The sequence below is a fragment of the Talpa occidentalis genome, unplaced genomic scaffold (genome assembly GCF_014898055.3).
Source record: "Talpa occidentalis isolate TD23 unplaced genomic scaffold, MPIMG_talOcc4v2.1 talOcc4.7, whole genome shotgun sequence".
Taxonomy (NCBI): domain Eukaryota; kingdom Metazoa; phylum Chordata; class Mammalia; order Eulipotyphla; family Talpidae; genus Talpa; species Talpa occidentalis.
The window spans coordinates 91,113,824-91,139,507 of record NW_023605083.1 but is presented as its reverse complement, the minus strand read 5'-3'; the positions used below and the strand labels follow the sequence as shown (position 1 = coordinate 91,139,507).

Here is a 25,684-nt window from a genome sequence, read left to right as displayed (position 1 = left end):
GATTCAAGCAGCTGAAGTAAAGCAACGGTAACCTTAATCCTAATGTTAAAAAAACATATTTATAAAATTCTTCAAGAAATCAATACCTGGGCTCAATTCTCTGGCTTCTTGCTTTGTTTTTAAAAGTCTGACTTAAATCTTCAGGGATTCTGATCACAAGGATCCTTTCTATTCTCAGGTCTTAGAATCATAAACTCTCCGACCCTGCAAAAGTTCTGCTATTTTCAGGAAGGTTTGGCATCAATCGCTTCAGTCCATTCCCCTTAACTGTGGCAAAGGGACCTGTGGCAACAACTTCAATCCTAGGTCCTTTTTTCTGGTATGGTCCTGCAGTTGGATAGACCCCAAATCAAGTGCTTCCACCATTTTTAAAAGCAGTTCGATTTTAGGCAACTCGCTTAAAACGTAGTTATTTCATCTACAAAATGGAGATGACACCTTCTTAGGGTTATTGTGAAGGTGAAAAGAGGACGGGAGTAAGGAGTGCCTGGCATATACAGTTCCATTACAAGGGAGCCCTCTTCCTGGCTGTAATAGTAATTCCTTCCCCATAACAAGGGAGTCCTCTTCCTTGCTGTAATAATACGTCCTTGAGGGCATATTATTGATGAGCAGGGAGCGACTACTCAGTGGAGGTCTGTGATTTGAGATCCGATATTTTCCGGGTCCTCCGGGGCACAAACTACTCTTGCCCTCAGGCTTCGGGGGACCACCCCTATTTTCGTACCTCGCCTCCAGACCTCGGCCTTGGCGGGGGTTGCCCTTGCTCGCCTCCTCCTCGAGCCCGGGCGGCAGGTGCGTGGGCGTGAGCCTAGCGGGGTGGGGCTGCATTCATTCCTCGCCGCTCCCTTCCTGGGGGCTGGGGGTGTTTAATTCAATCCCCGTGGGACTAAGCTTCTGGCCTCACCCGCCGCTCGACGGATTGGCTGTCGCATTCCGCCCCCGCCCTCCGTACCCCCAGCCTCCCAGGTGGCTCAGGCCCCCTGTGGTGATCTCTGTTTACGGAGAGAGCCCGTCCAAGTTGGGCTCCATCTCCGCACTCGCTCCCCACTGGGGCCCCGCCCGCCGGGGAAGCGGGGCGAACACCCGGCCGAGCCTTTCCTCGCCCTTCCCCTCCCCCACCGCCCGGAGAGGTCGGGTAAGGGGGCAGGGGCGTTTGGGAGGGGGAACCCCCGTACTTCGCGCGGATCCGAGGCCCGGCGCCGGCTCCCGCCCCCCCCCCGCCCTCTCTTGCTCAAGGTGACGTGCCCACCTTGACCAGGCAGCCAGAGCTGGAGCTCAGGGATGCCAGGTCCCTAGAGGAGGCACAGACGTGGAGACTTCACTCACAGGTGTTCCCCTCCCCAGATGGCGATGACCCCCAAGCCGGCCGGACCCCCGGACGGGGGCTGGGGCTGGGTGGTGGCGGCCGCAGCCTTCGCGGTGAACGGGCTCTCCTACGGGCTGTTACGCTCCCTGGGCCTTGTCCTGCCTGACCTCGCGGAGCATTTTGACCGAAACGCTCAGGACACTGCGTGGGTCAGCGCCCTGGCCCTGGCCGTGCAGCAGGCAGCCAGTGAGGGGGCGCCCGCGGCGGGAGGCAGGAGCGGGGGTGGAGGGGCCGCGAGTGTAGAGGTCGGGTCCCCGCCCGAGGATCGGACAACCTGAGCACGGCCATCGGGAAAACTGGTCGTGGATGTCAAGGGGAGGCGCCTTTAGGCTGGAGGAGGAATGTCAGGCCAGGAAAACAGCCAATGAGAAGTGCTGGCGCGAGTTCGGGGGTCCAGGGGCGTGTCTTGCGTTGACTCCGGCCCCTTCTAGGCCCAGTGGGCAGCGCCCTGAGCACCCGCTGGGGGGCGCGCCCGGTGGTGATGGCTGGGGGCGTCCTCACGTCCGTGGGCTTCGTCTTCTCGGCTTTCGCCGGCAGTCTCCTGCACCTCTACCTGGGCCTGGGCCTCCTTGCTGGTGAGGGGACAGGGACGCCGGGCCCTGGCGGGGGCGATGGTGGAGAGAGCAGCTTGTCGGGGCTGGAGGCCAAAGGGTGCGGAGGCGCGTGCGAGGAGCGGGGCTGGGGTTGTTGGGGCCGGCGCTCACGTCCCTGGCTTCACCCAGTCCTCTCCTTTCGCAGGCTGCGGCTGGGCCCTCGTGTTCGCCCCTGCCCTCGGTACCCTCTCCCGTTACTTCTCCCGCCGTCGAGTCCTGGCCGTGGGGCTGGCACTCACTGGCAACGGGGCTTCCTCGCTGCTCCTAGCGCCCACTTTGCAGCTCCTCCTTGATACTTTCGGCTGGCGGGGCGCCCTGCTCCTCCTTGGCGCCATCACCCTCCACCTCACCCCCTGTGGCGCCCTGTTGCGTCCCTTGGCGCTCCTTGGCGACCCCCCGGCCCCGCCCCGCGGACCCCTCGCTGCCCTTGGCCTGGGCCTCTTCACACGCCGGGCCTTCTTAGTTTTTGCTCTGGGCACGGCCCTGGTGGGGGGCGGGTACTTCATCCCTTACGTGCACTTGGCTCCTCACGCTTTAGACCGGGGCTTGGCGGGGTACGGAGCAGCGTTGGTGGTGGCAGTGGCTGCGGTGGGGGATGCGGGAGCTCGGCTGGTCTGCGGGTGGCTGGCAGACCAAGGCTGGGTGCCCCTCCCGCGGCTGCTGGCGGTCTTCGGGGCTCTGACAGGGCTGGGGCTGCTGGCGGTGGGACTGGTGCCCGCTGTGGGGAGCCCCGAGGGCTGGGGGGGCCCCCTGTTGGCCGCGGCTGGGGCCTACGGACTGAGCGCTGGAAGTTATGCCCCGCTGGTTTTCGGCGTGCTCCCGGGGCTAGTGGGCATCGGAGGTGTCGTACAAGCCACCGGGCTGGTGATGATGCTGATGAGCCTCGGGGGGCTTCTAGGACCTCCCCTGTCAGGTAAGGGTTAGACCCAACAGATCTACTGGCAACTGCCCTCTGCCCCTAGTGTCCAAGCCCTCTAAATTCCTCTACCCTTCCTCTCAGGCTTCCTGCGGGATGAGACAGGAGACTTCACGGCCTCCTTCCTCGTGTGCAGCTCTTTCATCCTTACTGGCAGCTTCGTCTATATGGGGCTGCCCACGGCGCTGCCCTCCTGCCGTCCAGCCTCCCGCCCAGGCACCCCTCCCCCTGAGAGAGGGGAGCTGCTCCCTGTTCCTCAGGTTGCCCTTCTCACCCCAGGAGGCCCTCAGCCTACTCCAGACACCACCTGTTGACCATTTTCTTGTTGGAGTCCCTCCTCCAATAAAGAATTTCTATCTGGTTTTCCTGCAAGTTCCAATTGTTAGTCAACCTAGTATGCTAAAAACATTCTACTTAAGAGAGCCAAAAGGCTGCTTGAAAGGAACAGGATCCCACTAGGCTTTGGGGGGAGGTGGGGTGTCTGTCCAACCAATCCATTACTCTTTGCCTGACTTGTCATCACAACCTGGAATCTTTGAGAAGTTGTCTGCCTGTCAGTTGAAGTTTGTTGCTGGGGTTGGGGTGGGGCACTGTGGGTGCCTGTTCCCCACCCTCATTTCCCTCACCTGAGCATCCAGATCACCCAAATAACTCTTTCCAGCATTTTGCTTATTCAGCTGGCTGGAGGGGAATACAAATATCCTAGACCCACACTTCAGCTATGTCAACTTTAGCTCCCCTTGCCCAAACTAGGCACCATTCTTGTGATTTCTTTTCTAAGTCACAGGGCATAGTAGGAAAGAGAGAGGTTAGTGGACAAGTGGGAGGAAATGTGGTCCAGAGAATAGACTCAGGCTTCAAATGACCCCATTTTGTCAACCCAAGCATATGGGCCCCAGCTCTTTTTGAGGTTCTGAGTACTGTCCAGTTTTCTTATTCAGCTTTATCTCAAAGGGGCATCCCTCTTTCCCAAACATCTGTCTTCAGAGAAGAAACTCAGCAGGCAACACTGAAGATCGTATGTAAAACATGAGAAGTCTCTTGGCCTTTGATTTTCATGATTGATTCACAGCTCAGTGGAGCAAACTAAACTCCTGAATCCTTCAGAAGAGGTTGTGGCAACAAAGAAGAGATAGGAGCCCTCAACAAAATACCAAGGGTTGGCATATACACTGCAGGAGCTCCAAGCCTGCTCTGGGGAGGCAGATCAAGATGCTTAAGGCACTGTGGTTTCATGGGCACTAAGATGCAGTAGGAGTAGAAGACGTAGAGCTGCTAAACTCTGGCCTTCTTGGTCAGACTGCCCCTTCTTGGAGTTCAGTCCTCTCCCGGCCCTTCCTTGGGCAAGGGGACTTTGGTATCCAGTGCATCCGTTACAAGATTCTGGGGTTTGGAGGTAGGAGCTGAGAAGCAGAAGAAGTGGGGCAGGGTGATGAGAACTCCACTCCCTGCAAGAAGAAAGGCCCCAGCCACTACAAAAGAAGCGGTGTAGTTGCCTGTCACATCTCGGAGGTAGCCTAGATACAAGAAAAAAAAAAAATACCTGGGTGATGTTTGCCAGCACTATAAATCAGACATATTTTTGGTTGGAGGGATCAAAATAATCTATAACCCATCATCTTGGAAGAATTGAGTGCCAAGGTAGGATGGTGCCAAGGATGGTGAGCTTGAGAACTCTGGTTTCCAAAGAGACCTCCAAAGGTCATCTCAATCACCTTCCTGCCTTCAGAAAGGACCTCCAAACCAGCCAGTGAAGATCTGAGGATCCAGATAGTGTCTTTTCGGCAACTGTGGCCTTCCTGCCTACATCTTCAGTTAATAGTTAAGAGGGAAATGTTAAGGATTTGAAAGTCTGGCATCCAGAACTGGGAGAACTTTGACCAGATGACTCAGACACCAGGGTTACGGGCCCCGACGGCCAAGGGAAAAGGTAGACACTGGCATGCTGGTCTGGTTGGGTCCTCTGAAAACCCAAGCTGTGGGTACCCTGCTGAGGGTAGGAAGCTTCTCAGTCTTTCTGGTGTGTGCCAGTTTCTTCCTGCCTTGGACTCGTTTTGAGGCTGCTATGATTGGCCGTGCTGGCCCTGCAGTGTACTGAACCACAGGACAATATTTACATATAATGTGAATAGTCCCCTCCCCTGCAGCCCAGACCCACAGAGAAACTCTGTTCCCCTTACCTGACAGAGGAGCCCCCAGCAGCCCCCCGATGCTCTCTACCATCTGTACCAGTCCCAGGCCACAGTATATCCTTCCAGTCCCCACCAGTTCAGGCAGCACGGAGAAGGCCACTGGGGTCAGGGCCCCTGATGCGAAGCCATAAGCCACAGCCAGAGTCACCAGAGCTGTGGGAGCCTGAGCCACAGAGAACAGGGCTAGTGACACCCCAGTCAGGGTGGTCCAGAACATCAAAAGACGTGCCACCGGCCCTGGGATGGCATCCCCTAGCCACCCGGAGACCACACGCCCCACGAGGTCAGAAATAGCAGCCACCGAGAGTACAGAGGCAGCAGACAGTGGGTTCCAATCCAGGTCCCGGAGATGAGCCACCAGGTGCACATAGGGAATAAAATAGCCAGTGTTGATCAGGGTGAGGGCCACAGTGTAACGGAGAAAGGGGCCATGATGGAGGAGGGAGATGAGTTGGGCCCCAGGGCCACCCACAGCAGGGTCCTCAGTCAGGGAGAGTGGGCGGAGGAGAGCACCACAAGCCACCAGGTGGAGGGAGAGGGCAGACACCAACAATAGGGCCCCCCGCCAGGCATAGTGGTTGAGCAGCCATTGGAAAAGTGGGGCAAAGGCAAAAGAGGAGAGGCCCACTCCTGTCAGTGCCAGCCCCGTGGCCAGGGATCGCCGGCGAGAGAAGTAACGGGAAAGGCAGGCGATCGTCGGAGTGAAGGTCAAGGCCCAGCCAGAGCCTGTCAAAAAGGAAGAAATGGGGGTTGGGGACTCAGTGCGCTCAGGCAACTTGGTAACCCCAACGCTGCAACAGAATGTAGCACAGATCAGGGTTACAATCCTAGCTTTGACCTTGTATATTTTACTTAATCTCCCAGCCTCAATCTCATCTGCAAAATGAGGGGGCATGGTAATATGCCTTATGAGACTTGCAGGCTTAAAGGTAATGTTTGCAAAATAAGCAGCACAGAACTTTAAGGTTAGACCTGGGCTCTACCATTTCTGGCCAAGCTGCATAAACGTCTAAAGTCCCTTCCCCTATAAACTGGATAATGTTATGTACTTCACAGGCATAATTACCTGTCTCCATTTTATAGTAATTCTTGCTTTTACACTCCAGTCCCACTATCCCCAGGCTTGCAATTTTCTAATTTCCCCACCATGTTTATCAGTTTAAGCATTCCTCTTGAGAATTCCCTTCAAGGCCCAAAGTTTCTCTCAGCTTGTCTATGTCTTCTGGAAAGAGCAGGAAGAAGGTGAACGTCCAGAAGCCAAAGACAAGTATTGGACTTTCCTGCCGTAGCCCGGCTTCTCACCTGAGAGCAGCCCAATACTCAGGTATAGGTGAGTTAAGGAAGTGGCAAAGGAGGCGAGCAGCATCCCCAGAGCAGCCAAGATGCCTCCGATCATCACCACGGGCCTTGGCCCGAACTTTGTGCTCAGGGCACTGCCCACTGGGCCTGGGTAGGAAGAAGGAAGGAAGTTTTGCGTAAAGATCTTAGGCGTCCTTCTCCAGCACCTCCCTTCCCATTTACTATCTCAGCACCCCCGCCCCCTTCCGAGGGTCGCAGGATGCCAGACCCAGCGCGGCACTCACTCCCAAACTGCTGCACCGCGATTCCTATGGAGGTGATCCAGGAGACGCGTGCTGCTGGTTCCTCAAACGCCGCCACGAACTCCACAAAGAAGACCCCGAAGGAACGCAGTACCCCGAACACCAGCGCCGACTGGAAGAAAGCCGAGAGAACCACCATCCAGCCCCAGCCCCCGTCTGGGGGCCCGGCCCTGTGCGCCATCCGAGAGGCAACAGGGCTGCCGCTACCGAGAGTCCCCGCGGGCGCAGGACTTAGGACGCTCCACCTTTGCCCACCCTCTCCGCTCCGGCCCGCGGGGGAGGAGAGGCTGGTGGAGAGGAAGGTACCGACGAGGGCTTCAAAGCTGCAGAGAGCTGCTTGAGGTGCCTGCGCTTCTCCCCTCGGGGGGCCACGGAGGTGGGGAGACCGGGCCTAGAAGCCCGGATTTCAGCGCACGGGGGCGTGGCCCCGCTGGTCAGGAGTCGCGGCCCGGGCGCACGGAGCGTGGCCTGGAGCCAACCATCGGTCTAGGAATGGGGGGCGGTACTGGGCTTGGACCCCACCCCCAGGCATGCCAGTCTCCGCGGGGATTCTCTTGCATTGGAAGTATCTGCACCTGCCCTGGTCAACGTTCCTGTTCGTAACTCGCCAATGAGAACGCGGGATTCCTTAGGGGGCGGGGCCAGAGGGGTAGGGCGGGGCTTAGAGCCCAGCGCGGAACCTGCGGTGAGTAGGGCGCATGCGCAAGGAGGAGACTTTAGGCGGCTGACAGACCCTCGCCACGTGACTCGGGAACCTAGCGGGAGGCGGCCCCGTTTCAGGTCCGACTCGCGGGTCCTTTCGTCCAGATTTCAGCACCCAGTCCCGCGCGTAAGGAGTGCAGCATGGGGGGCGGGGGTGGGTGGGTGCGTAAACCGTTTCAGGAGGGGAAAACACTAACTTGCTCCGCGAGAGGCCCAGGAGTTACAAGACCAGGTGGGGGCGAGAGGAGCGTCCAAAGGAGACTCAAGCGAAATACCTGATTCGAGCGCAGGAGGCCGCTAACACACCAGAATCTGGATGCCTGATCCCTGAGGGGTTCGGAGGCCAAGGAAAGAGACTAGGGGAATAGGTTGTTGAACTCCTAGCGTTCATTTCTGTAATGAGAACTTGTTCCTGTCGCTTCTGTGCCTTCCAACAGGAAACCTACAGGTCACAGAAACCAAAAATAACTGGGGAGGAGAAGGGCGGCTGAGAACTTACTCAGGACCCCAACAGCACCACCTACCTGTCTTTCTTCAGTGAGGCAGGAATCGTCTCTGCCCTCTGGCACAACCACTTTCTAACCACTTGAAGGGATGAACTAAATAAACAAACCATGACCACCGGAGCCATCAGCCCCCAGCCACTATCCATTCCCTCCATCTTGGCTTTCTGTTTCTTCATAATAATTGAAGGTCCTCAGGACTCTGATCTTGAAACCTTGGGCTGGGAGTTCATACCCAGATCAGTGGGAAAAAAGCATCGTAGAAAAGGTGGAAAGCTTATGTACTTTTTAAAGGCACACCGAACCTTATAATTTTATATGCGGGAAATAAAAATAAGCATATATTTTTAAAAAAATATGTGTAAGTGAAGTTAAAACTTCGGCTAGTGGAGAATATGCCAAAGATGCAGAAATTGGTTTGGTTGTATAATATAGTGATTAAGAGCTCAGACTTTATTTTTTTAAAGATTTTTATTTATGCATACAAGAAGTGGGGTGTAGGCTAGAGGTGTGTGGGGTGGGAGGGGGCGAGAGGATTCACCAAAGACAGAGTGGGGAGCAGAAAAGGCAGATCTACTGAAATACACTGCTGAGGGGAGCAGGGGGAAAGAGGAGAGGTCTGCTGCGCCATGTGGGTCAGCTCCCTGGCCGGGGATCGAACTCATGCCACAGTAGCTGGTGATAGCTTGAGAGTGCTGAGACTTTAACCCCTGCCCCACCAGGGAGGCCCAAGAGCCCAGACTTTAGAATCAAATCACAGTTCCAATCTTAGCATCGTTACTTACTAACTTGGTCAAGATCATCTTGGGTCCCTATCTGTAAACTGGGGGGTAATAATAGTATCTACCAGCTTTTAGGGTTATCAGGGGAGTTGAATTGAAAAATCTATGTGCTAAAATGCTTAATTTATGGCCTGACCTTCACAGGAGATAATGTTAGCTGGCCTTATTTTTAACAGGGGAGAATAAACTGTAGTGGGGGGGGCAGTGAAAGAAAGCTTTATTTAGTTTCTTTGTTTTACCTTTTGCCTTAAAAAAAATCTAATCGAGATCATGGGTTTTAAAAGACTGAGAAATATAACTACAAACTGTAAACGTTGGAAAGAACTGCAGAGACCTTGTTAATGGATTTATTTCACAGATGAGGAAATCCAAAAGGGAGGTAACATCAGAATTAGTGACCATCTACCCCCTGCCCCTGGGCTAAGCTATGCACCCAGGACACACAGGGTAGGGAAAAGAGTGGGGTGGAAGCAAGCACTGTGCACTAGGTAGATTCCAAGACACCACTGCTGGGGAAGGGATGTGGAAGCCTATTGGCTCCAACTGCACAGCCTTCCCAATGCCAGCTCTAGCATCTGTTGTCCTCACTGGACCCAAGTTCTATCGATTTTCCTTGGTGGTAGTCAGGGGTGTCCCAAGCATTAAGATCCCCAGCACAGATGCATCTTCCAGCCTCTGATGTTAGTGGCTTCCTGGTTTCTCCCTGCCGCCTCCACACCTCAGGCAGGAAGTGACTTCAGAGCAGCAGGATGCAGGTGGCTCCGGAGAAACTTCATGAAGTCACTGGTTCCTACACAATGAGCCGGAAGGCAAGGGCAGGGACTGGGAGAACAAGGGCCATTTAAAATGTCTGCTGGGATGGGTGGTGGAATTGGCCCAGAATCCACATGGTATCCAGGAGGGAAGAACCCTTCTTTCTCCCACCCCCTGGCATACCTCAGTCCCTAGATCTTCTCCAGGTAAGAACCCAGGACACATCAGACAATGTGAGGCTTCTTTATTCCAAAAATCTGATCTTGCAAGATCTAACATCTCCACCCCTAAGCACTCTCCACCTGCCCATCCAATCTGCTAAATAAAAATCATAGTTCATTCTGTTTTCTCTTTCTTCTTCAATTCTATAGTGGGGAGTAAGAGGGAAAGAAGGAGACGAGTAGCTTTCATACCAGTCCCCAAGTGACATCACTAATACTGACCCATCTTGAGAAAGTTCCACCCCACAAAATCAAAGTGCTTCTTATCTTCTACCCCCAGCTTGTTATCCAACAGGCCCCAGGACAACTGGGGCAGGATTATAAATCAAGGATTAGAACATCATCTCACATTTCAGACATTCCATCCAGCTAAGAGGCAACTCCATTCCTAATTTTCTACCTACTTGGCCTATACCAGAGACTGTGCCCCTCAAACAATCTCTTAATCCTACCTGGATACCTGGTCAACTAGAAGGCTCCTTCGGTCATCTGCCAATCACCTTTGAAATCTTCTAAGGCTATAATCCCAAACTACAGCAAACCCAGAATGGAACTCAGCTCCTTTTCTCCCCCTGTGGAATGTTCTTGTGCACTCATTGGTTCCAAGCAGAGAAGTAATGAGAAGACCAGGTCACAGACCCATCTTTTCTAAGGTAAGCAAGTTACCCAGCACCAGTTCTACAGGCAAAGAAGTTTCTGGAATCTGGACACTTGCCAGAACATGTCCAAAAACCTACTAAAGGAAGTTTGTCTCAGGTAGATAGAGGATAGTAACCCAAGGAACATTTAAGCCCAGCCGCCTCTGCAGTAAAGGACAGGTCTTGTCTCTTTACTCTTTAGTCAAGATAAAGAGTTTCATAAGTCTCCCTTAGGTCATGACGTTCTTAGAGGCTGGGTAGAATCAAAAAAGGCTGCATCATCTCTGATACCTTAGATCCCTACACTCAAGGAGGGATCATTTCAATGCCAAGACCAATGGGAGGATTATGGGTTTATCTCAAGCCCCTGAATGGACTCTTTCAAGATAGATGGACACGGAGGAGCCAAACCTAGGTCACCAGACTAATGGGACTACACTGGACTGCCTTGCAGGAGAGACTGCCAGCCTCCACTTAGAGTGATGCACATCCACACTGGCACTCCCCTGCGCTCCAGGAGGCATTTTTACCTCCATTTCAGGCTCACCATAAAAGTTCCTATGACACTTGAAGAAGAGGGGAAAAATCTACATCCAGTTCTAGCCTGCTAGAGAACTTACAATACCCACAACACCAGAGAGGGTTCCTGACCCAGTCTCAAACCCATGTGTTCCCAGAGCTGCCCTAAAAACAAATAAAGGTTCCAGACCTAGAATTGGAGGGGCAAGAAAGAGAACCCCTTTCTCCATTTTAAACAAACCAACAAGCAAACAAATAGAAGAACAATTCTAAAGAGAAAAGTTATGACAATAATAATAAAAAGCACTCAAGCCTAAGGAGACAGCCAAGTGCTAGTCTCTGCCAGCAGAGCTGTGACCACACGGTCTGTGTTCAGGTCACTTCTATCACACTCATGAAAGAAGAGGGCAATGCAATAGAATGAAGGTCCTGGTGCCACCCAAAGACCTAAATAAATTATATTTACAGATATCTGAGTGAGTGGAGGGCTGTTTCCTTAAGGAAACAAAGCCTCCAGCCTGTCCCCTCTCCCAACCTCTAGCTTGCTCTCCTCAGAAATAATTTTGATTGTGGGGAAGAGGTTTTGACCAGCAAAACAGAGGCAGATTAGGCCGGCATCTGCCACCCCTGCTCTCCCCAGTGAGAAATTAAAGTGGTGGCAGTTTCTGATGGGAGCAGGGCTCTTGCACACCCCCATGCCCAAGCCTGACAGGGAAGCCAGGTCTGAGTCTGCAGCTTTCGTCCCTCCAGGAAGCAAGTGGGTCTGGGCGGGCACTCAGCTAGGGTCCCCCCAGAATGTGGTAGTGCACTTTGGTGTTGGTGGTAGCTCCGTGTTTCTGGCGCAGATGCAGCCGCAGTTGACTTTTGTGCCGGAAATGCAGGCCACAGGGGTCGCACTGTGGGAGGACAGCCGGGTTAGGTTCCCTCCGCATTCACAACCACCTTTCAGGAGTGGATCAAAGGCGAATTGCCTAGCTCTCCGCCAAAGACAAGCCCTTTAGTCCTCACGTGCTCTCAAATCCTCAGGGGGACACCAAGGAGCCAGGTACAGCCCTCTTCAGCAAAGGTTTTTCCATCGGTTAGCCCCTCCCCAGCATAGTGCCCAGTCGAGGACTCTAAGGCTACACCTGCCCCTCCCTATACCCCACCCCACCTTATTCACACGGACTCTTCCAGATCACTGCCCATTTCGAAAAGATCTATAGACCGTCAGGCCAGCTGCTAGATAAACGGGAGGTAATTCTAAGCTTTAGGCCAGGCAGTCGGGCACTTACGTGGTAAGGCTTCTCTCCCGTGTGGATGCGAACATGGCTCTTGAGCGTCTGTAGGTGGCGGAAGCGAGTCCCGCAGGTGGGGCAAGGATAAGGCTTCTCCCCGGTGTGGATGAGCACGTGCGCGCGCAGATGCGCCACCTAGGAGGGGAGGAGACTTCAGACCGCGCCTTCGGGGCGGGGGCACAGAAACCCTCGCCCCAAGATAAATTTGCCCTTGAACGGGCTCTGAGACTGACTCCATACCTGCACAAACCGCGAGCCGCACGTCTCACACTTATAGGGCTTCTCTCCGGAATGGATGCGGCTGTGTGTTTTCAAGTTAGCGGGCCGGTTAAAGCGGGCTCCGCAGATGGAACAGTGGTAGGGCTTTTCTCCTGGAGGCAAGAAGGAAGAGGGGTTAAGCACTGCTCCAGGACACCTATGGGCATGAAGGCCAGGGCTGCCCCGCCCCCCCCAACTCCTCCCCTACCTGTGTGCACTGTGCGGTGACTGGCGAGGTTGCCCTTGTAGCGGAAGGCAGACCTGCAGAGTTGACACTTGTAGGGCTTGTCCTGCTCTCCAGGAGTCATGGGGTCCAGCCGGGATGAGCACCCGGCCACGGCCTCACAGTTCTGGCAGCTGAAAAATTCACAGCCTGGGAACAGGGATGGGTAATGACAACCAGTGAATACCAGGGAATCCCCAAAGCCCACAATAGCAGGTTTTCTTCTTTCCAATTTACTGGTAAGATCTGGATACTCATTTTACAGGTTAAGTGGTGAGCTAGAGGTGAAGTCAGGATCTGACTCCAAAGTACTAGCTGATCTCTTCATAGTGGTGGTGTGAGGTGGAGGTCCCTACTAGTGGTTGGAAGTTTCTGTTTCTTTCTCCTCTCGTGCACCATTCTGGATGACAGTTTGCCCCAGAGGCCCTGTCAAGCCCTAGACTGACCACTCAGCCCTGGATGGGAATAGGCCAGAAACTTCCAAATTTTGCTGCACTTTGGAAACTTTAAAAAAATATGGATGCCTAGTTTCCAGTCCAGACATTCCTGATCTATGGAGTGTTTCCTGAGCAATGCGATTTTTTTTTTTAAAGTTCCCTCAGTCATTTTAATTTGCAGTAATTAGAATAGACCTTTCCTGGGGACATTTGGCTCAAACTGACATTGATCAGCCAAAGGAGAAAAGTCAAGTTAGAGGTAGAAGGGGCTCTTACCTGGTGGTGGGTGAGCTCGCCCAGAGGGTGATCCATTGGCCCCTTGAACCTGAGTTGTGAGGAGATGGTGGGTATTGACTGAAGCTCCACATTTGAATTGTACAGTGGTAGCAGCTGGAGAGAGCCTAGGCAGATAGCAAGGCCCAGATAAAAGGGTTAGGAGAGATTATATGGAAAATAACACACCTGGAGAACCTGGGGTCCAATTCTACTCTTTGGAGGTGAGCCATATTGACCAATGAGCTGTTTCCAACTGGACTGCCAACGCCCCACCCCAGTATGTAAGTCTAGCTTTTAGCCAACTCCCTATATGGGCTAGTGTCAAAGAAACCCACCCCCTCACTCCCTGCTCCTAACCATCCAGGCCCAATAGCTGTGCCTCCTAGCTGAGGCTAGCCTCTAAAGATATTTGGGGTTCCAGTTTCTGTACCTGGTCTGGGGACCAGGAATTGGTCCATCTTCACTGCTGCTGCTGCTGCTGCTGCTGCTACTGCTGCTGCTGCTGCTGCAGGCCTCATCTCCACTGGGGAGCCTAGCTTGGGGGCAAAGTTGACCAGAACTCCTCTCCCCAGCCAGACCCCCTGCTTGGGAGGCCTGAGAATTTAGCACGATGAACTTGTACTTTTTCCAGTTGCAGGCCTTGGGGTCTGGGCTACCTGGACCGGGGGAGCCTTGACTGCAGCTTCGAGACTCAGTAGGTGGGTCTGGGTTGCCTTCCGAGCGCCTGGGACTGCCTGGTGGAGGGGCCGTTGGTGGCCTAGGGGGTTCTGCCTCCAGGGGCCGCAGTGAGATGCCCAGAGGTTCATAGCTGGGAAAAGTGTGATGGACATTAGTACTATATCCTAATCTTGACCTCTGCCCTGGACACCCGGATGCCATCTCACCCATGGAAAACACCGAATGCTGTCTCTTTCCCTCACCTGGCCTGGATGAAGCGGTGGCATGCCTGGACCACATGTTCCATCTGCAAGTAGGTGGCTGCTGCAAGGACCGCAGGTGCAGTGGCGGGAGAGAGGCGTAGGCGTGAAGTGTACATGAAGTCCAGGAGAGGAGCAAAGCCTCCGGCTTCGGGTCCCCCCGGCAGGGAGAGCACATCGACACCCACTCCTGCACGGCCTCGGAAAATAGAATAGAAGAATCCACTGGGGAGAGAGCAGACAGGTCATGTTAGGGGCTGGGGGTGGGGGGGGGAACCACTGGAAAGTGCACCACTGTACACAGCTCCGCCCCATAGAAGCCCCTCCTCCTGCTACTATTCCCTCGCCAATTCCTGAAGGCTCCACCTCAAGTCTCTGGAAGGCTTGGCTTTGGATTCCCTTCCAAAGACCTTCTGGCTCCGTCCTTTTTCCATTTGGGTCCCACCCACCCCAGGAGCCACCCCTCGAACCTGCAGGCGATAAGGACAGCCTTGTGAGCTCGAAGGGGTTGCCCGCCAACCAGCAGCGTGACGTCAGTGAGGATCCCGCGCAGGCGCAGCTCGTTCAGGTTGCCGAGCACGTCGGAGGAGTGGCGCGTGAACTCGCGGACGTAGCCCAGCGCGCCCTCCCGGGCGGCGGTGGAGCCCATAGCGGCGCAGGCCTGCGGGTTCCAAGGAGAGGACTCAGGGGTCCAGGCAGTCCTAAGCTGTCTCCGCAGTTCCCTTCCTTTTCCTCCTGAGGTTGCAGCTGGAGTCAAGGCCCCCGGCCCCGTCTCACCCGGTCTCCTTTAATTCATCATGTCATCCTGCCCTCGATCGCACCATCCCTCGCTTTCCTGCACCAGATTCCGCAGCGCGAAAAGCTAGTTGAAGGTTCCCACACGCTGGCGTCGACTGCTAGCGTGGGAGTCGGGCCGCTCCCAGCGCCTCTTCGGCGTCCCCACACCCCTGCTTCGCAGCGCGCCGGCCTGCGGCTCAGCTGTCGGGCCGGCCTGGAGACTCCGACGACGAGCGGTCCACCTCCCCGCCCACCCCGATCAAAGCTCCCGAACCTGCCTGGGCTCAGACCCCTGGGTTAGCCCGACCTCCGGGCCTGCCTTGCCCCCATCGCCAACCCCAACCCCTCTCGGGACCTGGCAGTCTGACACCCTCGGTCTCTCTTCTTACCCCCGTCCTGCAGGGGCTGCGGCTCCTGTTCTCAAGGGGGGCGGGGTCTCGCTCCCCTCCCGGCCTCGGCTCCTTTATCTGGCCGGGATGTCGGGGGCGGGGGTGGAGGTGGGGTGAACGCCTGGGTCTGTATCCTTCCTTCCTCCCTCGCTCTCCAGATGGCGAGCCCGGGGCGGGGTCTCCGGCTCCAGGGCGGGACCTCAGAAACGCTGGGTGGTCGTAATGTACAGGGTCTTGGGCCCCTGAAATTGGAACCGATAATGGCATATTGGAGTTGGGGCGGAGGTTGGGATATGGAGATTGCAAAAATGGGTGACCTGGGTCGTCGGAGGGCCCGGGACAGAGAAAATTGGTGTGTTGGCTTTTGGAAGGGGGTGCTAGGAACCCGAGAGTGAATACAGCAGAACTCCCCTTTCCAGTGCACTGTATTAAGGCAAGTGAAGGGGACCCCAACGAGGCACCAGGTTTGGAGAGGTGTTAGTGGGCTCCGGTGGGGTCCCAGCGAGCCGGAGGGTGTGGTGTGAATGACAGCCTCTTCTAGCCATGCCCACAAAAAGGGGGGCTCTGGCCGGGCGGGGTTGGGAGGGGGCGGATATGATTTCTAGTTGGTTTCCTTCCATTGTCCTGCGACCGGACGGCTCCGGCAGCTGCTTCCCCCCGAGGAGGTGGGGAAAGCCCCGGGTGGGGGGCCGACAGACGCTCTGGAGACCTAGTCGTCGGACTCTCGCTCCCGACTCTCTTCTGAATCCTTTTAGGGATCCAGGGGGACAGACTCCTGCCCAAAGCCCGCTCGCCCTTTCCCAATCCCAGCTCACTAGGGCCTTGGGCACCCGCCGGTCGGCTACGCTCCGAGGCTGGCGGGACGCCGGGGTCCGGCGCGGCAAGTAGGCAACCCTCGGCAATGTCAGGCTTCTTCCACGAGGGGGCGGACGAGCACCAGCCTCGCCTCGCCCAGTGGTTTTTTTTTTTTTTTTTTTTTTTTACTCGCCTGGGGGTCCGCTCACCCCGGCGCGGCATTGATTTGGTCGATTTGGTCTGGGCGGCTGGAACCTTCATCCTCTTCCCTTTGCGCTGTTTTCTTTTGTCCCTCTGTCTTCTAGGAGGGGACTAGAGCTGGGCAGAGGGAGGGAGCGTGGGGGGACAGAAGGGAATTTCTCTGAGGCTGGGGTTTCTACCTGTGGTGAGAAATCCCCGGGCTTCGGGAGCAAGGGAAATGGGTGGGACAAGGAGCCGGGTGTGCGCTCAGGACTTTGTTTTGTAATTAAGCTGGACGTGATTATCCACGTGTCTTTAGAGGTGAATTTCTAATGAACATTAGTATGAAAGTTGGGTGGGGTAAACAAAGCAAAGGGGGGGAAATACCAGGCAGAGTTTCCAGGGTGAAAAAAAGGGAGAAACACCTAATTTTAAGTCCCTGATCCTGGAGAGAGGGAGGAATGGGCCATACCTTCATGTTTTGTTTGGGGGAGATTTTGAGGGGAGTCCAAGGTTCATCTGGAGAAGGCAGACCAGAGTGAGCCCAGCTGCAAAGCAGGGACTCTTTGCATTTGGGCTCAGGGCCTACCGTTGCCCAGGAATGACTGGCCATGACCCATGGAGCTGCACATCCAGGCCTGGGACCCTCTCCTTCAGATCTGAGGGTGTCTTTATTTGAGTGGAGGAACTGCTGGGGAACTGGGGACCACTAGAGGTTCAGGCGGGTGAGGTGGTTTTGGCATGTGAGGGTTACTTTGGTGTCTGCCCAGCTTGGAGGTGGGAGTTGGAGGAGGGGGGGGACTCCCTTTGGTATCAGGCTGGAGTGGGTTTTGTTATCTGGTCACTTGTGGGGTGCATGTTTATTATGGGGTTTTGAGATAGTTTGATTGTTCTGGACACTGGAGGCTGCCTTCAGACTTGAGGGCCAGTGGTAAGTTTGAGGCATGGAGCTGATTTTGAAGCTACATTCATTCAGGGGGCTCTGATGCTCACAAGTACCCATCCTTGTCATCCTGGAATACTGGGAGAAACTGCTAGTTGTTCTTTGGAGGGTAGATGACGGTTTTGCTTTGGGGATTCATAGTCGTTGATGCATATGGACATTTTGATTCCAAATAGAGAGTTCATGCTGATTTTGGGGTGCTGTGTGTTTTGGGTGCCATATAAGTGTCCAGACTTGGATTAGATTTTGGACCACATGAAATTCAATTTGGAGCTTTTGGAAATTAGCTTGAGATGGAACATAATAGGAATCTGGGAGCAAGTTTGAGGTCCTTTTGTAATTGTGGGTCATTGAAGGGAAGCACAGTTTAATTTTTGAATGTTGTGGCAAGTAAGGGTGATTTCTGTGTATACAGAGGTAGCCAGGGAGCTTTTTCTAGCGGGAGAAACAAGGTAAGGGTTCTCAGGGTAGGAGAGTAAACTTTTGGGGTGTCTTGTCACTCTGGGTACATTTGGTGAGTCTGAGGGATGGGTCATAAGGTGGGACTAATTTGGGGGTTCACCTCAATGCTGGTTTGGGGTGTCTTTTGCTTATGGTACCCTCTGACTTCAGATTCTAGAAATCTTTTTCAGTGAACCCCAAAGGAGTCCAGGGCTTGTAGGAAGAAATTTGAAAAGGGATATTATCGCTTCTTATTTCTATGTGATCTGCATATATCTGAGGAAGAAAAGATGGTTTTAGACTCTAAACCCCAATTTCTTAAGGGAGCCCACCTCAGTTTTGGGGAAGGTGGGAGAAAATGGAATGTCTTGTGGTAAACACGCAGACCAGGGCTATGCTGCAGAGGTGGTGGTGGGGTGCAAGGAGGTGATTGTTGTACCCTAATTTTCTAGGATAAGATCCCCAAACAGAAAGCAAGACAGGACTGGGAGTGAGAGTAAGACTGTGGGGGGGAGGGGTTCCCCACCGCAGCAGGGGCTAGGGGGTAAGCCAGGCCGGCTCTGCTCTCCTGGGTCCCGGTTCTCTTCGGCTCTCCTCCCCTCTCTCCCTCCCACCGCCCACCCCCCCAACCCAAGGAAAAAAAACCTGCCTGTGCAACAGCAATGGCAGATTCCAATCCTCCAGGCTTTCCTAAACCACCACGGAGACCAGCCAGGGGGGAGGGGAAGGGAGGATCGGGCTTTCCTGCTTCCCCAAGACTGGGGCTATGAGTTTGACCTCCTGGCCCCTAGACCCTCGAGGAGTGTCCCCCGGGTCTGGAAGCCAGGTGTCCTGGACCCTAGCCCCCGAGCGGGGGGGCCTGGAGAGACGGGGAGGAGGAAGGAGGGAGTGACTTCCAAAATTGGCATCGGGACAGAGCAGGGCTGGCGGGAGGCAGGCGAAAGACGGAATTTTCCTGAAAAAACGGGGGTATCTGAGGACCCCAAATTTGGGGAGCTAGTCCAGGACTGTTCTGCCAACATCCTAGATTTTTTGGGGATTTTTTGGGGGCCCCAGGACCCCTCTAGATGGGGTGAGGAATGTAGTGTTGGGGGAATCTGACTGGGGCATTGCAGCTGCCTCTCCCGCCGAGTTGGAGACGGATGGGCTGGGACGAGTTTTGGGGGGTGTCCCCAATTCTGACTGGGAGTGGAGGAACCCCCTCCTGAGTTCTCTTATGGGGGTCCCCTATCCTTAGGGCACTCCTCACTCCCTGAGCCAGCCGAGAGGAAGGAGGCCAGCGGTGCGACTGGGGTGGCTCCTTTCTCCTGCACCCCAAATGTGAGGGCTGAACCCCAAATTTTGCTCCCTTCAAAATAGGGAACCAGGATCTCAGGGGAGAGTAGCTGAGGTAAGTCGGGAGGAAAGTGTCCCCTGTTTTCAGGAGAGACGTGGCGGTTGGGGGGGAGGTTTGGAGGTGCGTGTTGGGGTGGGGTTGGGCTTTGTCAGCCTTGGAAGTGGGGGGATGATTGGCAAGGCTTTATCTTATGCCCCTAAACTGCAGTCCCCCAGATGGAAACCAAAGACTGAGTCCAGAGGGCCCCCCAACATCACCAGTCGTTAGTATCGTGTTTGATTTGTTTCACCCCCACAAAGGCTCTGCCGAGGATGGTTGCTGGGGGCAGCTGTTCAATTTGGGGGCTATGGTGGGTGGAATGAGGAGCAGAGGACTTGGCAGGGTAAATAGGGGTCTGGAGGGAGGGGGTCTGGCATTCCTCCGGGCCTAAAAAGACTGCTTATACCCACCATCTATTTGATTGCTAAGAGTTTTGGGGGTGTGTCGGAAGGGGGGTGGTGGTAGAAGTGGGAGGATAACTCTTGGGTTTTAGAGGATATTATCTTGATTTGCAGAAAGGATTTTGGCCCTTGGATTTTGCTTTCTGGGGGGGGGGCATTTTTTAAAAAATTAAGTCCTGGACAGGAGAAAAAGGCTGAGGGAAGGCCTAGGGTGGGGGTGGGGAGAGGCATGTTTGTCTCAGTTTCAACGTGGCTCTCTGGGGGTGGGCCCACCTTCCTCAGCCTGGTGGATGGGCTGGTGGGGCTTGTTGCAAGCGGGGTGGGTCTTGGGTCCTGGGGGCAAGGACAGTGGGAACAGTATTGGAAGTTGACTACCTGGACCCCAGGTCCAGATGGCCCTCTCTTTGGGTCCTGCTGCTCCCCTTTCCCCCTGGCCTCCATTTCCTGCCTTTGGCCTCCATCTTGTGGCAGGCCCAGGGCCCAGGGCAACTTCCGGCCCCCCTCTCCCAACCATGTTCCGGCCCCACCACCTCTGGACTGCCAACTCCCAACTCTGCTGTCCTTGGCCTTCTGTCTCTCCTAGCTTTCTCTTGGGTTCTGACCCAGGGAGGGAGGAACAAAAGCAGGAAGTCGTGGGTCCCTGCCCTTGCTGAGTCGGGAGGCAGTGTTGGTCCCCCCCAGTCATTCCCTATTTCCTCCGCCTCTCACCCCACCCTAGGGATTCCCTGAGTGGAGTTCCTACAGAGGAAGATGGTTTAGGTCTTATACTGAGGGCTCACCTCATAGGCCCCTCTCCCTCCTGCTCAGCTTCTAGCCCTGGTTTCTTACTTCCCCCAACCCTTCTCAGGGTCATGTTTGCCTTTTAAGCCTGGTCTGCCTTGGTGATGGGGTCTCCACAACAGTCTTGTGCTCCCTTCCTCTCCACCCACCCAAGTCCTGCTCCCGCCCCAGCAGCACACTGTGGTTTGTACGGCACTGTGGCCACGTCCAAACCACACTGTGGTGTTAGAGCGAGGGTGGGGGAGGCACCGATGAACCTTGGCCCCGACAGGCCACCCTGCAGAAGCAGCACAAAAACATCTGGGGCCTTGTGGCAAACTTCTTGCAAGGTTGCAGAGTGGCGGCAGAGGGAGGTGTGAGTACACTGGGTCTCCCTAAAACCCCCAGGGTAATCTCAGGAATTGCCAGAGTCCCTGGGAATAAGTTCTGCCTCCAGAGAGCAAAGTCGGTTCTTTGCTGCCCATACCCAGCTTCCCTGGCTCTAGCAGCACAGAAATATTGGCACTGGGAAGAGAGTCTGCCAATACTGGCTGTGCTGCTCCAGGCAGGATGGTGAGATCTGCCCACAAGGGGCTGAGCCCCTGAAAGCGAGGGAGAGAGGGAACCACATAGGCACTCCAGTAATGTTAGGCTGCAGGCACCAAGCTGAGAGGGAAATCTTTATTGTTTTCTGTATAAAAATGTCCATCAGATGGAAGTCAATGGGTTTGACGGTAGACACTCGTACAGGGAACAGCGAGGACGACAGCCCCAGCAACCTTTCGACCCTCTCACACAGGCCTTGCTCAGAGTCCCAGGCGATCCACAGGTCCAGGGTGAACTGTGAGAGGGGTCAGAGATGGAAGGTTCATCGAGAGAGTAGCGGAGGGTCAGTGGAGGTCACGAGAAGGCCAGAATCCAGGGTCAGGCTGTCTGGAACAGGAAGTAAAAGGCACAGAGATGGAGCAAGCCCAAAGTACGTTTCCCAAAGCATTCGCGCCCTCCTGACCTGACCGCCTGCACTGTGTGTGAGAAGCTTCTCTTCCAAAGTCCCTGTACAGGGTGGTGTGTCCTGCCGAGACCCTCCCTTTCCATCCAAGTGAGCGCTGCTTCTCCTGCCCCTTTAGCTGGTGTAGGGGGAGGAGGACTCCTACCCTGGTCGAAGTTGAGTTTCTTGGCTGGAGGAGTTTCTCCTAGTCCTTCAATATCCACCAGGTCACTGTTGCCGTCCGAGTCATTCAGAGCACTGAGTGTCACATCTGAGGGCAGGGGGCATAAGCTAGGTTCTAGGTTCCCTGACTGCCCCCCAGTCTCCCAAGGCTTTGAGCTCTCCCTCCTGCACCCCAGCCCCTCGGGAACCTTCACTAATAGAAGAAGAGATCTGCCCTTTGACCCACATCCAATGGTCTCACTGAACCTCAGACAGGACTCTGACCCCTAGGCAGCAACTCCACAGGCCTCACCAGCCTTCTGTTTCTTTATGGGGGGGGCCCCAGCCTCAGGGACACTGGAGCTGCTGGGTGGAGGGGCCGCTGGAGGCGGTGACAAGACACCAGATGCCACCTTCTTGGGCCCTTTCTTGGGTGACTCAGCTGGAAGGGGTATGCCAGAGTCTTCATATACCTTGCGCTTCACGGTGGCCTTTATCTGAGCCCTGAAGAGAGGATACCAGGTTAGGAAACGAGTCCTCGGAAAGGCTGAGGGAAGAAGGGAGGGGAGGGGCAGGAGTAATGGACCACTCAGAAGGAATACCGGGGAGCCTCTAATAAGAGTCCAGCTTTGGGCCCTACCCCTTTGATAGGACTGTTTTTCCTGAAGCTCTGTACTCACTTAGAGCAGTTGGAGTGTGAAGAGTAGAGTCCCTGAACTGAGTGGCGGGAAAAGCCCACATCCTTATTCTCTTTGGGGAGAGATATATGGATAAGGAAGGCGACCAGGTAAACACTGGTGTTCTACCGGCAGACTGAAACTTAGTATATCCTGATCAGCTAATTAAAAAATCACAGCATCCCTGGACTCACTGCTATGGTCTCCAAAGATCTATATAAATAACTAGGGAACTCCCATATCACAGTAAAGGATTATCTCAGGCAACCCAGGATAGTGGAAGGTTCTGTTACCATAGCATTTTGGTTACGTCTTACCAATTATGGCCATTAAATAGTTTTTCAGCACTCAAGGAGATGCTAACAAAACTAGCAACAGAGAGATGTTGAGTGGGGACTTCTGAGGAAGATGCAACAATGGGTTTGGAGGGAAAAAGCTACCCCCCTCCCCTTTCTCTGCCAGCCAACCCTCCCTCACACTGTCCGTTCCTTGATGACACAGCTGATGTGATTAAGATCGTCCCCAAATCGCTTCACAGCAGCCCTCAGCATCTCTATCTCCGTCTCCGTCCACTTGGCACTGTCAGGAGGGGAAAGGGGGATAGCAAAGTGGAAGGAGAGGTGTGGAGCCAGCCCAAAGGCTAAGCATGCCACAGCAACCAGCCTCCTCCCCCCAATCTCTGGGGTCCCTTCCACGAATCCATAGAGGTCTTCCCTAGGAAAAAAGAAACTCTTAGGGCCCCGTGGGAACCCTGAGGACACTCAACCACATCATATTGCAACTACCACCACCTTCCTTCGAGTCCTCCCCCATCAACGTGGAACAGCTGCTGTAAACAGTCCACTGAAGCCAATTCAACAAGTGGGCGTCTTATGAACAGAACCCCTGAACATAGCTGCAGCAGTTGAGGGAATTCCATATATGATTTGGGGTGGTTGGGTAGTAGTGATTGTGGTCTGCTGGTTCGCAGCAGGATAGAGCGGTTTAATGATTCCGTGCAGTGAGCCAGTGTTCTCAATGTCATTCATTCATTCAACAATCATTTATTAACACCTACTCTGCTGCACCAGGTAAAAGGGGAAACTAACATCTGTCCCTGCCCTAGAAAGTGTCCATGTCTGTGATCGAGTCCAAGCGTCGGCTCTCAGCCTCCACGTCCCAGCCCGGGATCACGTACCCCGCGGGGGAAGAGTCGGCCACGGGATGCAGCTGCATCGTCAGCTCCCCGAGCTTCGTGAAGGCGGCGCCAGCCGCGGAGAATATCTCTCCGACCTGGGGGCGGAGCAGCATTAAGGGAGGGCCGGCGCACACCCCCCACGCCGTCCCGCCCGGAATCCCTAGCCCCACCCCAGGCTCCGCTCCCGCCCGCCCCCCGCCCGGGGCGGAAGAGCCGGGAGCCAACCGGGGGGGCCCGCTCTCCCGTGGCCGCCAGGGAGCGCTGTCCGCGAGGGAGGTCGAACCTTTGTGGACGCTGACGTCATGTCCCCGCGCGCCTCCTCACGGAGACGCTGCCGCCGCCGCCACCACGCGAGCCGGGACCACGGAGAGCCAGGCGACAGAACCACTCCGACTCCCGCGCAGGAAGTCCCGCCCCTCCTCGCAGCTGATTGGCTCAAGCTCGGCCGCGCACAGCCTCGCCAGTCGCAGTCACCGAAGCCGCCTCCGCGCACACTAGGAATGAGTGGAAGAAACCGCCTCACTTCCGGCCCGGCTTCACTCCACTTCCGTCCAGGGGTCGAGTCTCCCGGTTACGGGGCGGATTTCCAAGCCTCGACCCGACCCCCCTTCCCCTTCAAGCACTGACACAAGACTTAAGAGAGCAGTATCTCTTTATTGTGGTACCGGACAAGGCCCCAGCCTCCTTCCCGGGGTCGGTGTCAGAGTGGAGAATAGGGATTCAGTCTCTCGCCAGGGAAATCCAGTCCCGCGGAGTTGGGGTTAGGGACAGTGAGGGTGGGGAGTCTTTAAATAGAGGAAGGGACTGAAGAGGGAAAACGTGACCATGCTCTAGCGCACCATGTATTCCTTGCGCTTATTGAGTCGAACTTGGCAAAAAGAGAAGCCTCCGAGGAGGAGGTAAAGGCCCGCGGCGATGAAACAGTTGTAGCTGACTTGCTCGTAAAGGTCGTATATGCTCTTGGGGCCATTCCTAAGGGGCGGGAATTAGGCAGAGAAGTGTCAGAAACATTAAACAGCAGCCATCGTTTACTGAGCCATCATTTACTAAGCACGTTTACTAATATTCACACCCCTGTGGGGCTCTGAGTTCTGTTATAGAATCCACTTTGCAGAGGTGGATTGTGGCACTGAGAAGTCAAATACCTTAGAGGACGCACCTAAAGCTGTGGATTTAGGAGGATTGCTGAGGTCTGACTCCCAAGACCGCGCCTAATTATGGTAAATAGAGCAGCTCTCTGTACCCAGTTCCTTAGCCACGGCGGGCCCCAGGCTTTCAGCCTTCTGTAACTTCGTGCTCAAAATTCCCACCAAGATGCGGTGACTTGCCACTTGTCCTCAGCATATGCCTCCCCACCTGCATACTCACTCAAAATCTTTCTCCGTGAAGGGGACGTCCTCAATTAGTACAGCGGAATGGACATTGAAAAAGATCCCAAGCATTATCTGAAAAGGGGGATTGGTAGGTTGTTGAACTTAGTCACCTAGGTGAATCTAGGTCACTACCTAAACAACTCCCTCTTATACTGTTGCCACAACAACTGGACTTAAGAAGTACCAGAATGAACTGGGATTGGGGTGGTTGTTGCTGGATTCGGACTCAGTCACCTGGAATAAGGCGTGAGGTGATGACAAAGAAACGACACGGCAAGGGCAGGAATAGTGAGAAATTGAGGAATCCAGATTAGCCTCCGCTCCAGAAGCGTGGTTATCACGGGACATGGCGGAAGGAGTCAGAGAGGTCGGCACTTAATATTATTTCTTGCTGGAGTGGGAGCCGATAGAGTCCCGGGGAAACGAGGCCTCAGCTACCCATTTCGGGAACACGTCCCTCACTTCCCCCCTGCCTTCCATGCAGCTCAAGCATCTCTCAAGAACCCAGCTCCTCTTCCTCGTACGTTGGGCATGGAGGTGGGACCTTCATATTTACAAGCCCAGAATCCAGTTTCAGGCCCCAGCACCACCTTCGTCCCTTCCGCCCCGTTCTAGTTCCCCATTTCTTAATATCAGATCTGTCTCGTTCTCCAGCGGCAATCACCAGCCCCTCCAACCTGCCTACTGCTTTCTAAGGCCTGGAGTCTGCTAGCCTTCCAGCCCTCCAACGCCCAAGCCCCTCCGGCCCTCTCCGGTTCTCGCCGGGCAGTCCCCTCACCAACATGATCACTCCCCAGGCGCTGAGGACGATACCGCAGGCGGCCAGTTTGGGCCCACAGCACAGAAGCGACGCCATGGAGAAGAAAGTCGGGGGATCGCCCAGATGTGGGTAGAATGGAAAAACGGTGACAGGAAGGCCCGGGTCCTCCCGGGATGAGCGAATTGGATTTACGGGCTCGCAGGGCTGAGGACTGAGAGCGCCAAGGGCTGCCGAGGGGGCGGGGCCTCTGGACCCAACCATTGTGTTGGGGGTAGAGGGGAGGCCCCAGGTAGAGAACGCTGGACGCCTC

General features: G+C 55.0%; 5 protein-coding genes across 9 annotated transcripts; 1 reads left to right on the top strand and 4 right to left on the bottom strand.

The window, feature by feature from the left end:
* The first annotated feature begins 1,299 nt into the window (after window positions 1-1,299).
* Window positions 1,300-5,625, top strand: SLC16A11 (solute carrier family 16 member 11). Its single transcript, XM_037493015.2, has 4 exons — window positions 1,300-1,555; window positions 1,801-1,944; window positions 2,108-2,875; window positions 2,963-5,625. The coding sequence occupies exons 1-4, from the start codon at window positions 1,348-1,350 to the stop codon at window positions 3,190-3,192; spliced, it is 1,350 nt and encodes a 449-aa protein (XP_037348912.1). The 5' UTR covers window positions 1,300-1,347; the 3' UTR covers window positions 3,193-5,625.
* SLC16A13 (solute carrier family 16 member 13) lies at window positions 4,030-7,149 on the bottom strand. Its single transcript, XM_037493014.2, has 4 exons — window positions 6,654-7,149; window positions 6,373-6,516; window positions 5,059-5,796; window positions 4,030-4,395 (listed from the first exon to the last, which is right to left on the bottom strand). The coding sequence occupies exons 1-4, from the start codon at window positions 6,850-6,852 to the stop codon at window positions 4,196-4,198; spliced, it is 1,281 nt and encodes a 426-aa protein (XP_037348911.1). The 5' UTR covers window positions 6,853-7,149; the 3' UTR covers window positions 4,030-4,195.
* A 4,011-nt stretch (window positions 7,150-11,160) lies between these two features.
* On the bottom strand, window positions 11,161-15,387 carry BCL6B (BCL6B transcription repressor). Its single transcript, XM_037493805.1, has 9 exons — window positions 15,344-15,387; window positions 14,648-14,838; window positions 14,181-14,402; window positions 13,691-14,068; window positions 13,261-13,385; window positions 12,533-12,697; window positions 12,307-12,437; window positions 12,064-12,201; window positions 11,161-11,685 (listed from the first exon to the last, which is right to left on the bottom strand). The coding sequence occupies exons 2-9, from the start codon at window positions 14,824-14,826 to the stop codon at window positions 11,569-11,571; spliced, it is 1,455 nt and encodes a 484-aa protein (XP_037349702.1). The 5' UTR covers window positions 14,827-14,838; window positions 15,344-15,387; the 3' UTR covers window positions 11,161-11,568.
* A 5,517-nt stretch (window positions 15,388-20,904) lies between these two features.
* CUNH17orf49 (chromosome unknown C17orf49 homolog) lies at window positions 20,905-23,726 on the bottom strand. 5 transcript variants are annotated; one of them, XM_037493623.2, is made up of 6 exons: window positions 23,525-23,722; window positions 23,242-23,336; window positions 22,542-22,643; window positions 21,701-21,891; window positions 21,392-21,496; window positions 20,905-21,170 (listed from the first exon to the last, which is right to left on the bottom strand). In XM_037493623.2, exons 1-6 carry the CDS (start codon window positions 23,543-23,545, stop codon window positions 21,106-21,108), a joined length of 579 nt encoding a protein of 192 aa, XP_037349520.1. In that variant the 5' UTR covers window positions 23,546-23,722; the 3' UTR covers window positions 20,905-21,105. The 5 variants fall into 5 exon arrangements, with proteins under 5 accessions (XP_037349520.1, XP_037349522.1, XP_054545163.1 ...); XM_037493625.2 differs by having other exon boundaries at window positions 20,905-21,166; XM_054689188.1 differs by lacking the exon at window positions 21,392-21,496 and having other exon boundaries at window positions 23,525-23,726.
* A 136-nt stretch (window positions 23,727-23,862) lies between these two features.
* Window positions 23,863-25,628, bottom strand: RNASEK (ribonuclease K). Its single transcript, XM_037493628.2, has 3 exons — window positions 25,393-25,628; window positions 24,610-24,686; window positions 23,863-24,213 (listed from the first exon to the last, which is right to left on the bottom strand). The coding sequence occupies exons 1-3, from the start codon at window positions 25,468-25,470 to the stop codon at window positions 24,072-24,074; spliced, it is 297 nt and encodes a 98-aa protein (XP_037349525.1). The 5' UTR covers window positions 25,471-25,628; the 3' UTR covers window positions 23,863-24,071.
* Window positions 25,629-25,684: the final 56 nt, after the last annotated feature.

Bases quoted from the DNA above. Each gene is read 5' to 3' on its own strand.
- SLC16A11 (XM_037493015.2), top strand. From the start codon at position 1,348: ATGGCGATGACCCCCAAGCCGGCCGGACCCCCGGACGGGGGCTGGGGC. The intron at 1,556-1,800 runs GTGAGGGGGCGC...GGCCCCTTCTAG, and splicing joins GGCCGTGCAGCAGGCAGCCA to GCCCAGTGGGCAGCGCCCTG. The intron at 1,945-2,107 runs GTGAGGGGACAG...CTCCTTTCGCAG, and splicing joins GGGCCTGGGCCTCCTTGCTG to GCTGCGGCTGGGCCCTCGTG.
- RNASEK (XM_037493628.2), bottom strand. From the start codon at position 25,470: ATGGCGTCGCTTCTGTGCTGTGGGCCCAAACTGGCCGCCTGCGGTATC. The intron at 24,687-25,392 runs GTGAGGGGACTG...CCCCCTTTTCAG, and splicing joins CCTGGGGAGTGATCATGTTG to ATAATGCTTGGGATCTTTTT. The intron at 24,214-24,609 runs GTGAGTATGCAG...CCCGCCCCTTAG, and splicing joins TTCACGGAGAAAGATTTTGA to GAATGGCCCCAAGAGCATAT.
- BCL6B (XM_037493805.1), bottom strand. From the start codon at position 14,826: ATGGGCTCCACCGCCGCCCGGGAGGGCGCGCTGGGCTACGTCCGCGAG. The intron at 14,403-14,647 runs GTTCGAGGGGTG...CTCTCTCCCCAG, and splicing joins GCTGTCCTTATCGCCTGCAG to TGGATTCTTCTATTCTATTT. The intron at 12,438-12,532 runs GTAGGGGAGGAG...TCTTGCCTCCAG, and splicing joins TCACCGCACAGTGCACACAG to GAGAAAAGCCCTACCACTGT.
- CUNH17orf49 (XM_037493623.2), bottom strand. From the start codon at position 23,545: ATGACGTCAGCGTCCACAAAG. The intron at 23,337-23,524 runs GTTCGACCTCCC...CTCCGCCCCCAG, and splicing joins TGACGTCAGCGTCCACAAAG to GTCGGAGAGATATTCTCCGC. The intron at 21,171-21,391 runs GTAGGAGTCCTC...TTCCTGTTCCAG, and splicing joins GAAACTCAACTTCGACCAGG to ACAGCCTGACCCTGGATTCT.
- SLC16A13 (XM_037493014.2), bottom strand. From the start codon at position 6,852: ATGGCGCACAGGGCCGGGCCCCCAGACGGGGGCTGGGGCTGGATGGTG. The intron at 6,517-6,653 runs GTGAGTGCCGCG...CTTCCTACCCAG, and splicing joins CGCGGTGCAGCAGTTTGGGA to GCCCAGTGGGCAGTGCCCTG. The intron at 4,396-5,058 runs GTAAGGGGAACA...TCTTGTATCTAG, and splicing joins GCTGGGGGCTCCTCTGTCAG to GCTACCTCCGAGATGTGACA.